This window comes from Ptychodera flava, chromosome 2 (genome assembly GCF_041260155.1).
Source record: "Ptychodera flava strain L36383 chromosome 2, AS_Pfla_20210202, whole genome shotgun sequence".
Lineage (NCBI taxonomy): Eukaryota > Metazoa > Hemichordata > Enteropneusta > Ptychoderidae > Ptychodera > Ptychodera flava.
This window is the reverse complement of record NC_091929.1, coordinates 13543711-13560588: the sequence shown is the minus strand read 5'-3', so window position 1 is coordinate 13560588 and position 16878 is coordinate 13543711. Positions and strand designations below refer to the sequence as shown.

Here is a 16878-nt window from a genome sequence, read left to right as displayed (position 1 = left end):
TGCTTGTCAAACAATGAATTCTCTTGGAAGAAAAGTTATTAAGGTACATATTTTGTCTGACATCAATACAGTATTTATCTACTTCACGCAGTGTTTTTTTAAGGGTAGTAAAATGGTAAATTTTGAGGTAGAATGTGCCTCAGAGACAGATATTCGGACTCTCAAACTTTTACAATTCTTTTCTGATCTATAACTTGTTGGGGTTCATTTTAAAGCTCTTGGTGTAAGAAAACTTTTAACCAGCTTAGTTTTTCAAAATTCGAAAATTGTATTTTCCTCCATGGAGTTAACACAGGAATGGCGGCCATTTTGAATTTTAAATATCGGTAAATCTTGGATTATTTGTTTCTCTAGTACCAAAATTTTGCAACGTGACCCCCGATTTTTATTCTTGAATTTGAAAGAGTATGGTTGAAAGATTCCTTGAGGAAATTTTGAGTAAAAGTTTACGTCTTTCACTTTCAAGGTGCATACCACCTTAACATAGTTCCTCAGTCAAGCTACTGACCATGTTCATGTGTACAAACAATAGCACTATAGATAATACATTTATATTGGTTGAGCAAATTTTATATTTTTATTTTCTCGTGCATTTCCACAACAACAGTTCTCCTGTCAAAAGTTTGTCTCTCACCTTTTTCAATTCTCTGTTTTCAGCCTGGGCGTCCAGTATGGTCTTGATGTGTTCTTTAATCATGCGTACAGCATGTTCAAGCTGGTTTGCTACTGGTAGACTTGGATCTGGTAGAGATCCTGTGGCTTCTTCAAACTGTAGTACACAATAAAAGATCATTATTTTTCTTCTTTCAACATCTAAAAGTGAATGTCTTTTTTTTATTTAGTCTGCAAAACTATTTTGTAACATTCTGTAGTACAGTCATCGACCATGTCTTTCCATGCTTATACGAACATAATCTGTAAGCATCCTATTGTCTTCAACTCTTGTAGAAATCCTGTGGCAATCCTGTAGGGAAGTTTCTAGTCACATGATACCCCAATCAGATTCCTATGAGATGTTTTTGCAAGGGCCGTATTGTTCATGACAAACTTTTACAACCTCTCCTGTCAACCATCCATATAATATCTACTTACTCTCTGAGCTGCCGATGCCATGGCAGCATGCTGTCTCTCCAGGGCATCCAACTGTCTCTCCAACTCCACCTCCCTCTGTTCCCATAGCAACTGCTTATCCTCACACTCCTTTGCTATTTTCACGTTCTCCTCTTCAAGGCTGGAGATAGTTCTCTCATAACTCTGGTTGACACTTTCAAGGAACCTGGCCTATTTTTGTACGATATAAGAAAATCAGTCAGACATATTTGTCCACAATATCAGTTGTTTATTTTGGAATGTGTAAATGCAGAATAAACTTCCAAATAAACAAGAGACAAAGTGGCCGTCACGCAGCCATATTGGATCGTATCACAAAACAAATCAATGTGAATATGTATGACATAGAAAGTAATCCTTGTATCAAGCACCTCTGAGAAATTTGCATGAACGGGGATGCACTGAAGCACGGACACAACCAAATCTACAAGTGCCCCAGACTTTGTCCGTGGGGACTGACCCATGAAATTCCAGACTAAAAAGTTACCACACATACATGTATGCAACAATAATGAATAAAGCTACGATTTTCAAACATAAAATGAATCAGCCTGAAAATATCTCACAGCTCACTGGGTTTGCCTTTCAGTTCCATGCTTCAACTCTTGCATCCCCTCCTATGGTTCAACTACATTGTTTTCAATGGCAACGTTAGACCATCCCACATGAAAAGGGGAGAAAGATTTTCTCCTTGGTAACTAGCTTGACAGCAAATTACAGCATCATAAATTTATAACTTTCATCTTTTTTGACATTTTGAAAAAGTAGTAAATATCATCTCAGTCTATGATACTGAAATTCAATAATTCTTGCTGGAAGAATGTTTATGTGTAATACGTTCTAAATCAGATTAAAATTTCACAGCATTTGTGTTAGGCCACACTGGCAGAATGGATAGCCTTGCACAGATTGTTGTTGCACTCAAACTTTTCATTTCATCGTTAATCTTCCTCCCGTGTTCATGTACTATAAGATTCCAACCCTGCTATTGAACGCGGTAGAATTGGATCACAGGAATATGTTACATGTAAAGTGGTGGGGGGTGACTCAGGAGTCTCTCATTCTCTGTGGTGTCAAAATTCAAATCATGACACAAAAACAGGGCAGGATGACAGCACAGTGAATTAACCTTTGACCTGAAGGTGCAATTAACGCCTTTCACCCCCATGTCCCTCTTTTGCATGTCTTTGATGTCAATTGATTTTGAATTAAGTTGAAATAATCTGCTTTCTGTTTTGCAAGATATCTTTATAAACCTATCTAATGACACACATCTGAGTCTATACTGTAATATCAAGGAAAGAAAATTATCTTTTTTCAACATAATATCGGGAAATAGCTACAACTTCAATGATAGAGTATCAAAATTGTGTTATAATCACCAGTTAATTATGGTAAATATCAGAATCAATATTAGAAAAAAAGATCTGCTGCCGTACAGTGTGACAGCAGTAAAGCAGAAATTTAAATTACATTAGGCACCAAAAGAATGCCGTACGATTTAGAATACAGTTCTTCTGAGAAGGAAATTTCTATTGACATTATATTGATTTACATTTACAGCCTTGTCTGGCTGATTGTCTGGTGTCTACAGTACACCATCATATTGAATCCTGATATTAAGGTAGGATGTGTCTCGGGGATAGATATTTGGACTGTCAAAATTTTACAATTTCTTTCTGATCTACCATTGTGGGGAACTCATTGTAAGGAAAATTTTCACCTTGTGTCCTTGATTTTTGAAAAATCAAAAGTTTAATTTTTCCCATCAAGTCAACACAAGAATGGTAGGCATTTTGAATTTGAAATTGTAAATGTTAGGTGATTCATTTCTCTGGTACCAAACTTTGCACGGTGATCTTTGATTTCAATTCTTGGTTTGGTAAAAGAATAATTGGAAGTTTCATCAAGGAAAATTTATGCAAAAGTTTAAGTGTATAGTTGTGTAGCTGTGACTATTGATGATTTTTTATTACTGTCAACTACAGTTTCTTGTGTTTCTTCCCAAAGCATATTAAGATACATAGTGTTGAGCTTATCAACTCAGCCTGTACATGTGTAGATTGTATTGTTATTGTTTACAAGTGAATTCTGGTCTGGACTAGAATTCAAATGTAAACAATCACTGGATTTTACATGTATAGATGTTGTGTTGCCAAGCCAAATAGTTGGTGTTTCAACATTCATTAGGGTGTAGAAAAAGAACGTGCAATTGACATCCAAAACAAAACAGCAAAGAAAATTGTCAAAAGTTACAGCTATTCAGTGTTCATTTTGATAGCTAACACAGATGCTTAAACCTTCGAAAATTTTACTGCTACATTTTGCCAATTTTTATGAATTTTTCTGAAATATTTTGATAATTTTGGACCAAATGGACATCATATTTCATTGGCTACAGTTTTTTATCAAAATTTTGGCAAAAATCTGAAAAAAATTGACTGGAGTATGTTTTCCAAAGGTGACAAAAATTGACTTTAGCACTCAAAGGGTTAAGGTCAACGGCTGTTCTAAATAATACTTGACTTCTCAAGTTATTGGCTCCTAAATGTTTCAAAATTTCACACAGGCAGTGTCAGATCAATAAAGGTGATGTGTGAAATTTTCTCAGGTCAGAGACATAGACTGTGAGACAGTGGAGTCACACAAGTGTCTTACAAGCCACACTGGCTACCCATTCTGATAAATTGTGTGACAAAGTGAGTTAGACGCCACCCGTGATCTCTGTCCAATTGATTTATTATATGCATTTGCAGAATGAAATATTTAAAAAATAGTGACAACATCATTATTCGCTCCCATATAGTTATCAAAACAAGTCAACAATTGTATGAAACATGGACATACATATACAGACAGACTGACATACACAGACTGGCACAGAGTGATGAAATTGACCCCAAGTGTGCCTTGGCCCATGGAGAGTGATAAAGATATAACAAACAGCTGAATGTAATGATAAAATAGTTAAGTATAGGCCTATACAGGCACTGAGAGTGAATATGTTACAGCAATTTGATTAGTTTCTTTTCCTTTTCTACTTCTGTGATAATATAATTAAGACAATCAATCTGCAAGGCAGTTATGTATTGACAAATATGTTATCTTTTACAAGCACACAGTAAACTGTTCTTGATTTTTCATTTACAATATTTGACATAGACTGAAATACATAACATGCAACCAATGTTTACACTTTGCCCATACACCAGATACATGGAGAAATTTCAATATACAATCATCAACTCAGAAACCCTACAGGAAAAAGTAAACATTGTTTTCTTCCAGAACAGCTGGTACATCCACATCTGGAACAACTTACAAACTTAACCGATTACACAAGGATGATGACACAAGAGTTAAAGTTAAACTGTGGTGAACTTGACTATTCCTATCAAATCCTTACCTAACTTGACGTCTTAAACTAAAATACACTGCATGGTTAATTGTGCACAAAAATACATCGGGGTGGACCATTTGATAAGGGATGGTGTCTGGAAGATCGATGAGGTACATTATCTTTTTTATCCGATCAATTAAACATTCTTTTTTCCCCACTCTCCCACCTTTTCTTTTTGTCAAACCTTCTTTGGCTGAATTTTTTATTGGCATTTGTTTGGAATTTTTTCAAAATCTGCCAGGATTTTTTTACGCATTTCAACACCAAATACAGTTTACCATATCAAATGCTTACTAAATCACCACATTATATACTCTTAGTTCCAGTAGGTATAAAATTACCAAAAAAAATCTTAAAAATACAAAATGAAAGATATCCCAGTAAAACTGAAAGTTTCGCAAAGTGGCCCCAAAATTCAAAATTCCGGATTTCAACTTATTTCAATATATCTTATTAACAAAAATCCTAAGGACCGGTTTACTAAATATCAAAGCAATCAGACTGGTAAATTTTGAGAAACAAATTTTTTGACCAAAAATGAGAAAAATTGCCCCCAAAATACAAAATTGCAGATTTCATCCTAATTTTAAATATATCTAATTAACATAAACCCTAGGAACCTGTACACAAGATATCAAAGCTACCAGATCAGAAGTTTTAGGAGAAGAACTTTATGACCAAAAAAGGCAAAATTTTCCCCAAAATAAAAAAAATTGCCAGTTTCAACATACCTTCAATACATTATATTGAGATTAATCTTAGATACCTGCATACCAAAAACATGTATCAAAGCTATCAAATCAGCAGTTTTTGGATTAAAAATTTTTTTATCAAAAATTGGAAAATTGCCCCAAAATTACAAATATGACAATATCAATACAATTTGTACAAGCATGACTGAGGTTATTCTGAGGAACATGAATATTAAGTTTCATAGCAATCAGACAAGCAATTTCAGAGAACAGATTTTTGACTAAAAATGGAAAAATACCCTAAAAATACAAACATGCAAATTTCATCCCAATTTTTGCACACATATTTTAGAATACCTAAAGAAATCTGCATACCAAGTTTCAACCAAATCTGACCAATGCTTACTGAGTTTTAGCCATTTGCAGGATTTTTCCTTTTTCCCCTCATTTGCATATTTTGGCACTGACATGTTCATTTGAACAAATTCACATCTCCACCCCTAGGTGCACCTGTACACCAAATACTAAGACAGTAGGTGCTACGGTTTAGGAGTTTTTGATGTGGACGGACTAACAGACATACATACATACTTACATACATACACACAGACGCCATTTTGCCACCTTATACGAATACCTCCCATTGCATATATACATATGCATATATGGGAGCGTAAAAAAATATTGTTAGAACTTGCCATTCCAAATTTCTTATACATGAAAGACTGTAATTATAAATTCATTGCATGTGTCTGCCACATCATTAGATTTAACTCAACATATAAACTGCTGAAACCTTTGCAAGTGTAGCTTTGTTAGTTGAAACAGAATAGCATGAGAAGTTTTTCAATATCACCTTACATATGCCTCCATAGCAACAGTTTAGCAATTCAGTTGAGTGCTCCAGACACTTATAACACAATAGGTGTCATTTGGTGATCATCACTCACTGACCCTGGTCAGCAGCCATCACGCGCTATTGATTTCGTGCAATGAAAGGAGAGTCATCTGCCGGTCAGACAGGGCATTAACCACCTACTCCAGGTCAAAGTTGAAATCAATAATAGACTTGGTTATCTATAGAGGGAGTGGTTTTGAGTGAGTTTTGGAAAAGCTGCAGGCTATTACATTCATATGAGGAAGCATAAAGTGAAACCAACTTATATAGCAGCAGGGTCATGCATAGGTTAGTGTACATTGATACACTTTTCACACTCCACCACTTAAACAGAATACACGCATGACGTTTACTGAATGATGGGCACTTTGTGGCAACCACCTGTTTTCAATATTCAAATGACACGACTTTCAGTGAAAACACGCTGATACCCAGTACTGGGAAGAAGTGTGATGTATGGTTAATTATCCATCGTGATTTGATCTCTCCATTCTATGAACTGCTCATAAAATTTCCTGAAAAAAACCCTCTGGGAATGTAGACTACACAGAAGGCCTGTGGTTTCATGCGATATCAGTGAATTTACAGTTCAACGTATCTCGCAAAGAGATTTTCAGATTGTCAGAATTTCAATTCTTTGCATGCCCATAGCTTTTGTGAACTCATTTTGAAATGTCTCAAGAAATAGTGGCTATCACTGTCTTGTTTTTGTGAAAGTTGAACATTTTATTGTTGCAATTCTGTTAAGAGAATGCAACTATGATTAATTTCAAATATCGGTAAATTCAAATGCCAGTAAATTTGAAATTTCTTTTTCCCCAAAACTTGTTACAGTTGGAGATCTGTGAGCTTTACCCTTAATTTTAATAGAGAACAGTTTGAGGTTTCCAATTGTATCAAGTATGAACACAAGTTTAGTTTAGAGATGGATTATCTCACAGCCATCAAAAACATACCCCCTTGCCTTCAACATCAAAGCAGCAGATCAACTCATTACACTGGACGATCAATCTCTAGGGGGCGCTCTTTTCTTACATATCCTGAGCACGGAAAGTTGCATCCCCAAGAAAGATTTTCCAGTCTCCACAGCATCTATGATTTTCACACTACATCCAGTACAGCTGTTCTTCATCAAGTTTTAACTCACCTGGCCTTTCAGTTTATCAATCTGTCTGCTCTGTTTGAGTTCTTGCAGTCTCATCTCCTGTAGTTTGCTGTGCCACTCAGCCACTTTGTTGGCACCACGGCCATCTTTAATGGTCTCTATCAGTTCCTGTAGACCCTTGTGCTGCAGATCAATGGCGGCAAGCTCATCTTCAACTTTCTCCCTTTCGTGTTTTGCCTGAAACAGAGGAAAAATAAATATTCAATACAAAAAATGGGACAAAACTTAATTTTGGATAGAAGATTATACGAGAAAACAAACATTCTGCACATTTTAATGTACAGAATGTTTGTAAGTGGCTCATCGGCTTTGGTGTCCTTATAAACCAGGTCACTCCCTACGAGGCACATTTAGGGATGCATTTTGCTTTTTCATATTTCAAGATATTATTACAGCAATACCATTAATCATAGCAAGATTAGTGGACACAAAGAAATGTTGTTTGAATTGTTAGTTACCTGAGAAGTCCACTCATGCCTTAACTTTTTATTTAGGGTCCCCTAAGAAAATCCCTTTTAATTAATAACCAAAGGTGTGTCCACTTATCTTCAGTCGTCCCAAATGCAATAGCGCTGTTCACGGTTACAGGTTTGTTACTAAATATAGCTGTACGCGCGCGACATCGCACAAGCAGCTTGAAATGCGGACAAATTTTATCAATGTTGCATGCGTGGCTGTTTTTGCAGCTTGTACTCTGTGTCGTGAATATGTTTTTTAGTATTCACTGTTACACTAGCAGTCATCCACTGAGATGTATTTTCGTCGTTCTTGCAAGCATAATTTTCAAAAGCGTAATCTAAAAATGCGGACAAATATTTATTTTTGCATATTAATGAGAGAACAGTGACGTAAACTGTGAACGACCCTATTGATGAAAGTGATGGTCATGAGAGAGTCACTGTATAGCTTTACACCAGTTTACATCATCTTATGCCAAATTCCAAAATAATTGTATTCATTTATGCAAAATATTTTAATGAGGATTGTCTAAGTATGCAGATAAGGCACAGAGTCATTACCAATGGAGAATCTTCATTGGCTGAAAATTGTGCATAATGTAATTCACATTTCATGTCTGAGTATGCAAATTGAGCGATGAGTCATTATCAATGTAAGACATTCATTGGCTGAAAATTGTGCATACTGTAGTTCAAATGTCATACAATTCTTTGAAAAAATTGAGGTGCAAAGCTACTCCTAAGAATACACTGTTCCATCATCAATTTTCATTGCATGTAACATGAGGGATGAAAAAAAAATAAGAAGTATGTCAGACACTATCTTTACATGATTGCACGTTGAATGATATCAGTCGTGAAGATTGATATTTGTGTTTTTTCTGAGTTCTTTGGTAAAATTCATGATGATTCCTTCACCGCTAATTCGTGTAATAGTTTCACCTGCCAACATTTGATAAGGTCAACTATGGCCATTGAAAATAATGGGTGAACCCAAAAGAGCAGGGGTGGCCAGGCGAACAGATATGTTTTACTTACAACTTTGAGTTCTTTTTCAGTTTTTTCTTTATCTTGTTTCAGTTTGATCATGGCACGTGAGAATTTCTCCTGCTGGCTCAGAGGAACCGCTCCACAGAACTGCATTCTCAAATCCTGATGACAAAAAAAATATCAAGTAATATTTACTTTTGCATATTAATGAAAGAACAATGATTAGATATCATTCCCTGATATTTTTCTACATTCGGCGAAGGAAAATACGAGTGACGTAATGACCGTGTCACCACCAGTGGTGACACTGTTATTACTGTCATGAGTATTTTCTGAGCTGAACGAAGAAAAATATTAGGGAATAATATACTTATCACATGCACAAGCATAGAATTGATTATTTTTTGCAAAATAAAAGTTTTCCTCAACAATTCAGTGTTAAAACTTCTAAACTACGTTTGAAATAATATCAATATGCCATGGGCCAATTGTCAATAAAGTCTAGTCGCCAGTCGCGTGAGTGAGACACACAGTGCTTATGTTTCTGTACGGAGAAAATACCAGCTGACCTCACACAACACGTACCTTCTGCTAAATTATCGATGTCAAAGGTGTCAATCCCCATATATAGCCATACCGGTAGGTCACCAGGGGTCAAAGTTCAAAAGGTCATGACCCTAACCTCTGAAAATACACACTTACTTGAATGGTTCTCTTCAGATGCTTAGATTTATTCCGTGCATCAACTTTGTTATGATACAGAGCTTGCTCTCTCTCATCACATTTCTGTTCCAGTCTCAGCACCTGTGCTTGTAATTTCTTCACTTTCTGTCTGGCCTGTTCATATTTTCTGACGGCCGTGCCTTCACTGACTTGCAAAGCCACAATGTGATGGTGTAGTTTTCCTGTACAAGAATTGGGTAAAAGAAAGTGTTAGGTTCTTGGAAGGTTTTGTCCTCACATAATTTTTAGCTGTGAGATGGCATTTTCTCTTGTCTTTTTTACCTGTTACTAACTGAAACAGAGTAAAATTTTTATTAAAAGAAGATAATTTTGACTTACACCTTCAAGACATGGCAAACAACACAGCCTCGTGTAATGTGAACTTACAAAAATGAAAGCAAGGAGCAAGCCTACTGTATTTACAGTTATATCTCACGGTAATATTCTGTACAATTCATCATTGATTTGTTGTTCATCAATAGAATAATATGAGAGAGGAGTTACAGTGCATCTTTTAATTTATATTCTTCAAAGGATGTTAAATTAAAGTCTTAAAGTTTTGCTCAAACTTTCCTCAAGCAAACTTTCAACTATTCTCTTTCAAAATCACGAAAGAAAAATCTGGGGGTCACTGTCCAAATATTTGTACTAGAAAAATGTGAATTACCTAATATTTACTGATATTTGAAATTCAAAATGGTCACAATGCCTGTGTTATATCTACAGGGAAATAAAATTCCTGATTTGAAAAAAAACTAAGCCAGTAAAAACTTTATTTCCTCTATAAGCTTCAAAATGACCCCCTACAAGTGGTAGACTAAAAGAATATTGTAAAAGTTTAAGAGTCTGATCATCTGGCTCCGAGGTGCAGTCTACCTACAGTACATATGTTAAAGCGCAGGATGTAGGCAAGTGTCATGAATTTTATAAGAAACTTTAATGTACAAAGGGAAGTTTGAAAATTATTAAAAAAGTAAAAAATCTACAAACTGAACAATTTCTTACCAATGATAGCTTTCTCATCACTCTGTGTCTGTATATCCATCAGTTGTTTCCGCAGTGAAGTCAGTTCTTTCTCACGTGATACTTGTCTGGCCTCCAAGGCCTCTGTCTGGGCAGCGGCTACTTCAGACATCTCCTGTGAAGACAAACACATCCTATTGATTAGGACTAAATCTTGTTCACCCTATCACTCCAATGGTTTGGCCTAGACCCATTGTTATCGATGGTGATTGTGGACCCTTTTACAGGGATATGGGGGTGAGCAGGTTCAAGCAAGTTGATTTTTGTGAGAGCTCATTTTTGCTTATTATAATAAGAATTCAAGTTCAAATCAGCAATCAGTAGAGTCAGTTTGATATTTCAAAATAACCATCAATACGTATTCAGACCACAGATGAGTGTTTATTTTAACAGATCACCTTAACCTATTCACCCCTATTACTTGTAAATCAGTCCATACTCACAATTGATGACAATGGGTTTGGGCTAAACCATGGTGGTGAAAGGTTAACAATATCAAATGGAATGAGTGGAAGATACATGTAGTAGTTTGTTCAAGTCTATGTTTAGGCAAAGTTACAGCTGATATGAACATTCATGTATGAAACGTACACATGCTGTGAAAAAAAATTAAAAGTACCTAAGTCTATGATTGTGCAAAGTTACAGCTGATTTGAATATTCATGAATGAAACATACTCATGCCGAGTAAAAAAAACTGCAAAGTACCTAGACAAGAAGTGGCATCAAGTCAGTAACATTTGAGAGTGTTTACAGAATGAATTACTTGATGGATCAAAACTGCACATTGATTCATCGTAAGCCGCCCTAGGGGGACACCGCACATTACCGTACCTTCAGTTTGGAATTTTCAATCTTCAAATTAATTTCCACTTTCTGTAACTCTTCCGATTTTTTCAGTGCAGCATCATGCACAGCTTTGGTGACACAGCTAGCAAGCTCATCTCTTAGCTCTCTCTCCACCTTCTGAGATGCCAGGTTCATCCTTGTCAACTAGAAAATCATAAATATATACACCAAACTTGACTTCAGTGTAATAGTTTCAGTGTTGCCAAATGCTAACCCTTTCACCCCTATTTCAAAATGGAGAGGTCCAACTTTTCTATAGAATACAGTAAGGCTGTACCACACAATGATTGTGAAAAGGTTAAACGAAAACTATTCACGTCTAAAATATACAGTACCTCATTTGAAGGCCAGGAAGAATATGTAAATTGTTCCTTGTTATCAACACTTCTTCTTTAGCCAATTTGGATTTTTTCGAAATTGTAGCAAATATATCCCTTAGCGTTGCAGCTTTCAAGGCATTTTTGTAGTGCACATTTTTACACTTTTTTGCTTCCTTCTTGGAGAATGTTGAAATGCTCAGAATTTGTTCTGTCAACACTGACAATATATGTAATGCCTCTGTCATTGTGGACAGTTTGTAAAATCTAGACTACATGTTATCAGTAACAGTGTAACTAGTGGGAAATTTTGCTGGTTCATAAAAAATTACAAAATTCGCTCCCTGCCTTTGTAGTATAATTTTTTCTTCTTTGGCCAAACCTTTCTTTGAAATGTGTTCACTAGTCAAATGTTGGAAGCAACTGTGGCATCTCTCTTTTGTTTGTTGTGTTATATCGTCAAGAGGAACTTTTACCTCAGCAAACTTTTGTTCCAATTCAAGATTTCTTTCTTCTAATTCTGTGATGGTTTTCCGCTGAGTTTCATGCATTCTGACAGCGTGATCTGCGCGCTGCCGCTCATTCAGTTCCTTCATTTCAAGTGTTGTGATCTTCTTGGAAATTGAGATGAAGTCTCCGTCCGTCACCCCACGAGGGCTCCGTCCTGAAAAGTACATATTATGTATGTCAGCCTCTGCATTCAGAAATGTTATTATTACAGCAACTTTTGGGTTAATGTACAGTGTCTCGGAAGCTGTTATCCAATCAGTCGGCTGAATCTGACCGTTAATTTGAATAATACATATAGACTATATCACTTGCTGTGAATAGTGACAACCGACCAATCAGATATAACCTTCCGAGCACGCTGCACATCAGCAGCAACTTTTCCTTTTATGCTTGCATTCTTGTTAATATTATCCTGGTTGATGTGTGATATACTGCATTTTCTCAAGCACATTCTTCGCTTCTTTGGCTCACAAACTAGACTACATGCAGCTCATGTCAAAATCATTTCTGTAACCTTGCCTGTCTCCTGATAATACATTGCTATCTTTCTTTGTGAAGTATATAAGATCACTAGTAACCGAAAGACAAAGATTCAGTGATTAGGGAGACATTTCACTACAAACTCTGACATAAATATTATTTATCAAGAACAATTGTTTTCAAAAGATTTGCTGACTTAAATCAAAGGGTATAAAACAACAAAATTTTCCAATTTGATGTAAGTTTTAGATTCTGTACCTGATATTCTGGTGATTTCTTCCATAGCTTGTTCCAGTGTGTGTAATTTCTCTTTCCCCGTAGACAATTCACTCTTCAACATATCAACTTCTGATTCTAGTCTTTTATTTTCATTCTGGAATTGTCATGGGTAAAAAATTGTAAAACAAATTCTATTATATTACAAGATAAGTGATACTGACTGCAAAATGTTTCTAAATGTTTACAGTGCCAGGGGGTTGAAAAATCCAACACTTGGGACAAAATTTTGTAAAGGCTCACAACTTGACATCACTAGGTCTAGAGTACAAGCGATATTAAATACTGTGTAATAAAGGTGAAAATTGTTTCAAAAAGCATTTTTATTTACCTCTAAAGCATCGATATGTGCATTTCTTGTCACCAACTTGTTGTCTGTTTCCAAAAGATCTCTGTACTTGGTTGCCAGTTCATTGTATTTCTTGTTTGCCGCTTCAAGATCACTTGCAGACACGGTGTCATCTAGTGCTCTCTGCAATGCAGCTATCTTAAACTGTGACATTTCCTACAAAGGCAAATATGATACTCAGAGGTCAATACTGAACATGTGGTCAATTACACTTAAGGTAATAAAGGAATAAGAGCTAAGAAAAGAAATAAATGCTTTTAACAGGTCAGAGGTCAAGATTGAATGTGGATGTTTCTACGTGAAACAGCCACTTTCAAGTATGCATTTTCCGAGAGCGATTTTCACTCCTTGCAGACCTCTTTCTGCTAACTTACCACAGCAATGCCTATATATAGGGGCTTAGGCCTGAGATGGTTTAACCCTTTGAGTGTAAAAGTTAAATCAATTTTTGTTGCCTTTATAATCCTGTCAATTTTTTCAGATTTTTCCTAAAATTATGGGCAACAACTAGCCATTGGAAAGTGGTGCCCATTTGGTAAAGATTTATATCAAAAACTAACAGAAAAATTTATAAACATAGGGCCAAAGTCCCTGAAGCTACTATAGACATGGATACAAAATTAAGTATTTCCTGACTGTATGAAATTATCTCACTAAGGTCATCCTAGGGACATGTAAACCAAATATTAAAGCTGTCTGACCAGCGATTTTGAAAAAACAAGCGACTCAACAGTTGACAGAGCTCTGCTGTGTTATGTAGAGAATAACCTTTTGTGACACATGTATTGATGAAGAAGGTGGATATCTTTGATAGCTCATTTCAGGATGGCCTGACCAAAAATGGAAAAAAATTCCGTAAAAATACAGATTTGCATATTTCATGAGACTATATTAGTCTATAATAGCAAATAAACGAGAGTTAATTACATTCTAATTAAAGTAAACAAGACTTGCTTAAATCAAGATTTACGTCATAAAAAAACAGCATATCTGTCAGGTTATAAAGAATCTTGAGCTGGTTATCTTTTAATATCAGTATTTTCATCCTATTAACCAAGCACATTTTAACTTTCAAATTAACATTGTAAGTAAGTTCTGTTGAATAAGTTGAGACTGTACGTACTCAGAGAAAGCACACTGAAGAGACAAATGTTTGTAACTTAAGAAGTTCAAGGTCATCAAAAGCATTATAAGGAATCATGTTACACTTTCATTGCACTGTTTACACAGATTGCATAATTGCTATAAATAGCACATGAGGAATCTTACAGCCCAGCTTTACCATAAAAACCCTATCACTTTACCACTCTTTTAATTGACCACTCTATTTTTTTCCTCAAAAAGTAATTTTATTTTATCCTTACCAAGTCAACCATAAATGGAAATTAGAACTTTCTCTATCTCTATTTATTTGACCACCCTATCATGACAAACTATTATGAGCAATTTCTTTTAGATAACATAAATGGTGGTTCAGAATATATCAAAGTTGGGATTCAGGAAAGTTGCCTTTACATGTTTTAATCCTCCATATGAACTGTCAAAAAAGTTGAACTTTCTGATAATTCCACACTAAAATTATTTTGGCTTTGATGATTTCCTAATTTATTCAATTATTTAAAATCATATCAATTATTTTTTTCTGGGTGAATTGATAGGGTTTATACAGTACAAGAATTACATACAATGTAAGTCAAATTTTGACCAAAAATGACAAAAAAATTCCTTAAAAATACATATTTGCATATTTCATCACAATTTGAACAAATCTAAGTTGGGTTATCCCTAGGGACCTGTATACCAAATAACAAAGCTGTCTGACCAGCGGTTATGAAGAAGAAGATTTTTTACCAAAAACACCTTTTTTGGCATTAATTTGCCTATTTTCAACAATATCAAAAAATTAAAAAAACTAGTTTCTAAAAATCATATTTTTCATCTACACAACAAATATCAAATCAGTAAGTACTGCGGTTCTCAAGATATTTGAGTGGACGGACGCCTCACAAACGGACATACATACATACATACATACATACAGACTGACGACGGACGCCGGACAAATACCCATCCCAATAGCTTCTATAGACTATAGTCTATAGTAGCTAAAAATGGTAAAGTGTTGCACTAAACTTTTGGAGGGAAAATTAAAGCAGTTACAGGGTTAAATAATGACAATTTTCAAGAAGGTACATAATGCAATCTAAGATGTAAACACCATTAGATAGTAATGAAATTGAGTATAGTAAATGTTGTGAAAAGTTATGGTTAGTGTTTCTTTCAGAGTACTTTAAAAGGATCACAGGGAGAAGTCAGTATCAATTACAAGTACAACATAAGAATAGGAATTATGATAAACAGAATTTGCTTTCAAAATGATCTGGTTTTGTACCCAAATTTGAAATCACCGTACCAGAAAAGGCTGTGGATAGGATAGGAAGATTTCAATTACAATATGCTTACCTTGTGTCTCTGTAAGTAACCAAGTCTTTCCGTCACTGCAGCTTCCATTTGTACAATCTCGTTCCTTAGGCGATTGTTTTCCTTTTAAAGAAAAAAACAATTATGAATTATGACATCAACCAATACAATAAACAGGTTGTCTTCCCTATAAATAATTCTTCAGGTACACTGTACGACATATCTTTATGGCAATCATGTGTTTTTTAGTGAAATAGTAAGATGACTGGTTTTCCTGAATCAAAATTCCTCTGAAATTAAGTTCAATTTTCATCTCACGATATTCATAAATCTCCAGGGTGAATATAAGAATTTTCAGTGAGGGCAGCCTGTAGCAAAGTAGAAGATATATCCTATAACTTGCACTCATTTCTAAAAACAGACCAATAACAGACATCCTTGCAAAACTGCTGCAGGCCATGAAGAATCATTTCAGAAATCATGACTGCACCAAATTAAGATTTTTTATAAGTAGCTAGCAAGCCTGTGATTCCTGTAAACACATGCTGTAAATAACTCCTGTGGGGGCCAAAGTCGACTTTTGTCCCCATTATATTCCTGAAGATATTTATTTATACAACCCATTCAAAGTTCCCCAGTGTTGGTCTATGAACACAAATCCTTGGGTTCAAAGAAATCAAAATGGCTCAGAGCACACATGGATTGACTGTCCGCACTTACTTTTCTTAGGGTGGTCTCAACCTCCGTTCCCATGGTGAACCGTCTTGTCAAGGCCTTCTCATTGACGCGTAGTACTGTCATTTTTCGACTGGAATTTGCCACTCTCTTCTGCATCTCATCACCCTCCATTTGTAACGTCTCTAACAATCGCTGTGAAACAAGAAATCATAATTATCAAAATAAATAATAATCATTTATGCTGTATGTCACAGTTTATGGTAAGATATTTTCTGAGGAAGTTACATGATAAAAAGAAATCATTACTTCATGGAAAGACATTGACTTACGACTAATGTAACAATTACCATGTGCTGGGAAAATTCAAAAAGACTGGGAGAATATTTCTAATTATGATCATAGAGTACATGTAAGTACAAATATCATATTCTAGCTAAGCTTGAACAACTCATTTCAAATACATGTGATAAATAATGCCACCAAAAGGGACTGCATTTTGTCAAAATTATCTGGTATAAGGTTTGAATATTGAACAGAAGA

The 16878-nt window shown here is 35.3% G+C and overlaps 1 protein-coding gene across 1 annotated transcript in view; it reads right to left on the bottom strand.

The window, feature by feature from the left end:
* LOC139115154 (centrosomal protein of 290 kDa-like) overlaps nucleotides 1-16878 on the bottom strand; it is a 61166-nt gene that overhangs the window by 27985 nt on the left and 16303 nt on the right. The window contains exons 20-31 of the mRNA XM_070677069.1: nucleotides 16381-16530; nucleotides 15703-15783; nucleotides 13222-13395; nucleotides 12873-12987; nucleotides 12101-12288; nucleotides 11293-11451; nucleotides 10442-10574; nucleotides 9416-9618; nucleotides 8762-8875; nucleotides 7248-7442; nucleotides 1093-1281; nucleotides 635-769 (exon numbers count right to left, since the gene is read on the bottom strand). Coding sequence (XP_070533170.1) covers nucleotides 635-769; nucleotides 1093-1281; nucleotides 7248-7442; nucleotides 8762-8875; nucleotides 9416-9618; nucleotides 10442-10574; nucleotides 11293-11451; nucleotides 12101-12288; nucleotides 12873-12987; nucleotides 13222-13395; nucleotides 15703-15783; nucleotides 16381-16530 — 1836 coding nt within the window. The remainder of the gene's footprint in view (nucleotides 1-634; nucleotides 770-1092; nucleotides 1282-7247; nucleotides 7443-8761; nucleotides 8876-9415; nucleotides 9619-10441; nucleotides 10575-11292; nucleotides 11452-12100; nucleotides 12289-12872; nucleotides 12988-13221; nucleotides 13396-15702; nucleotides 15784-16380; nucleotides 16531-16878) is intronic.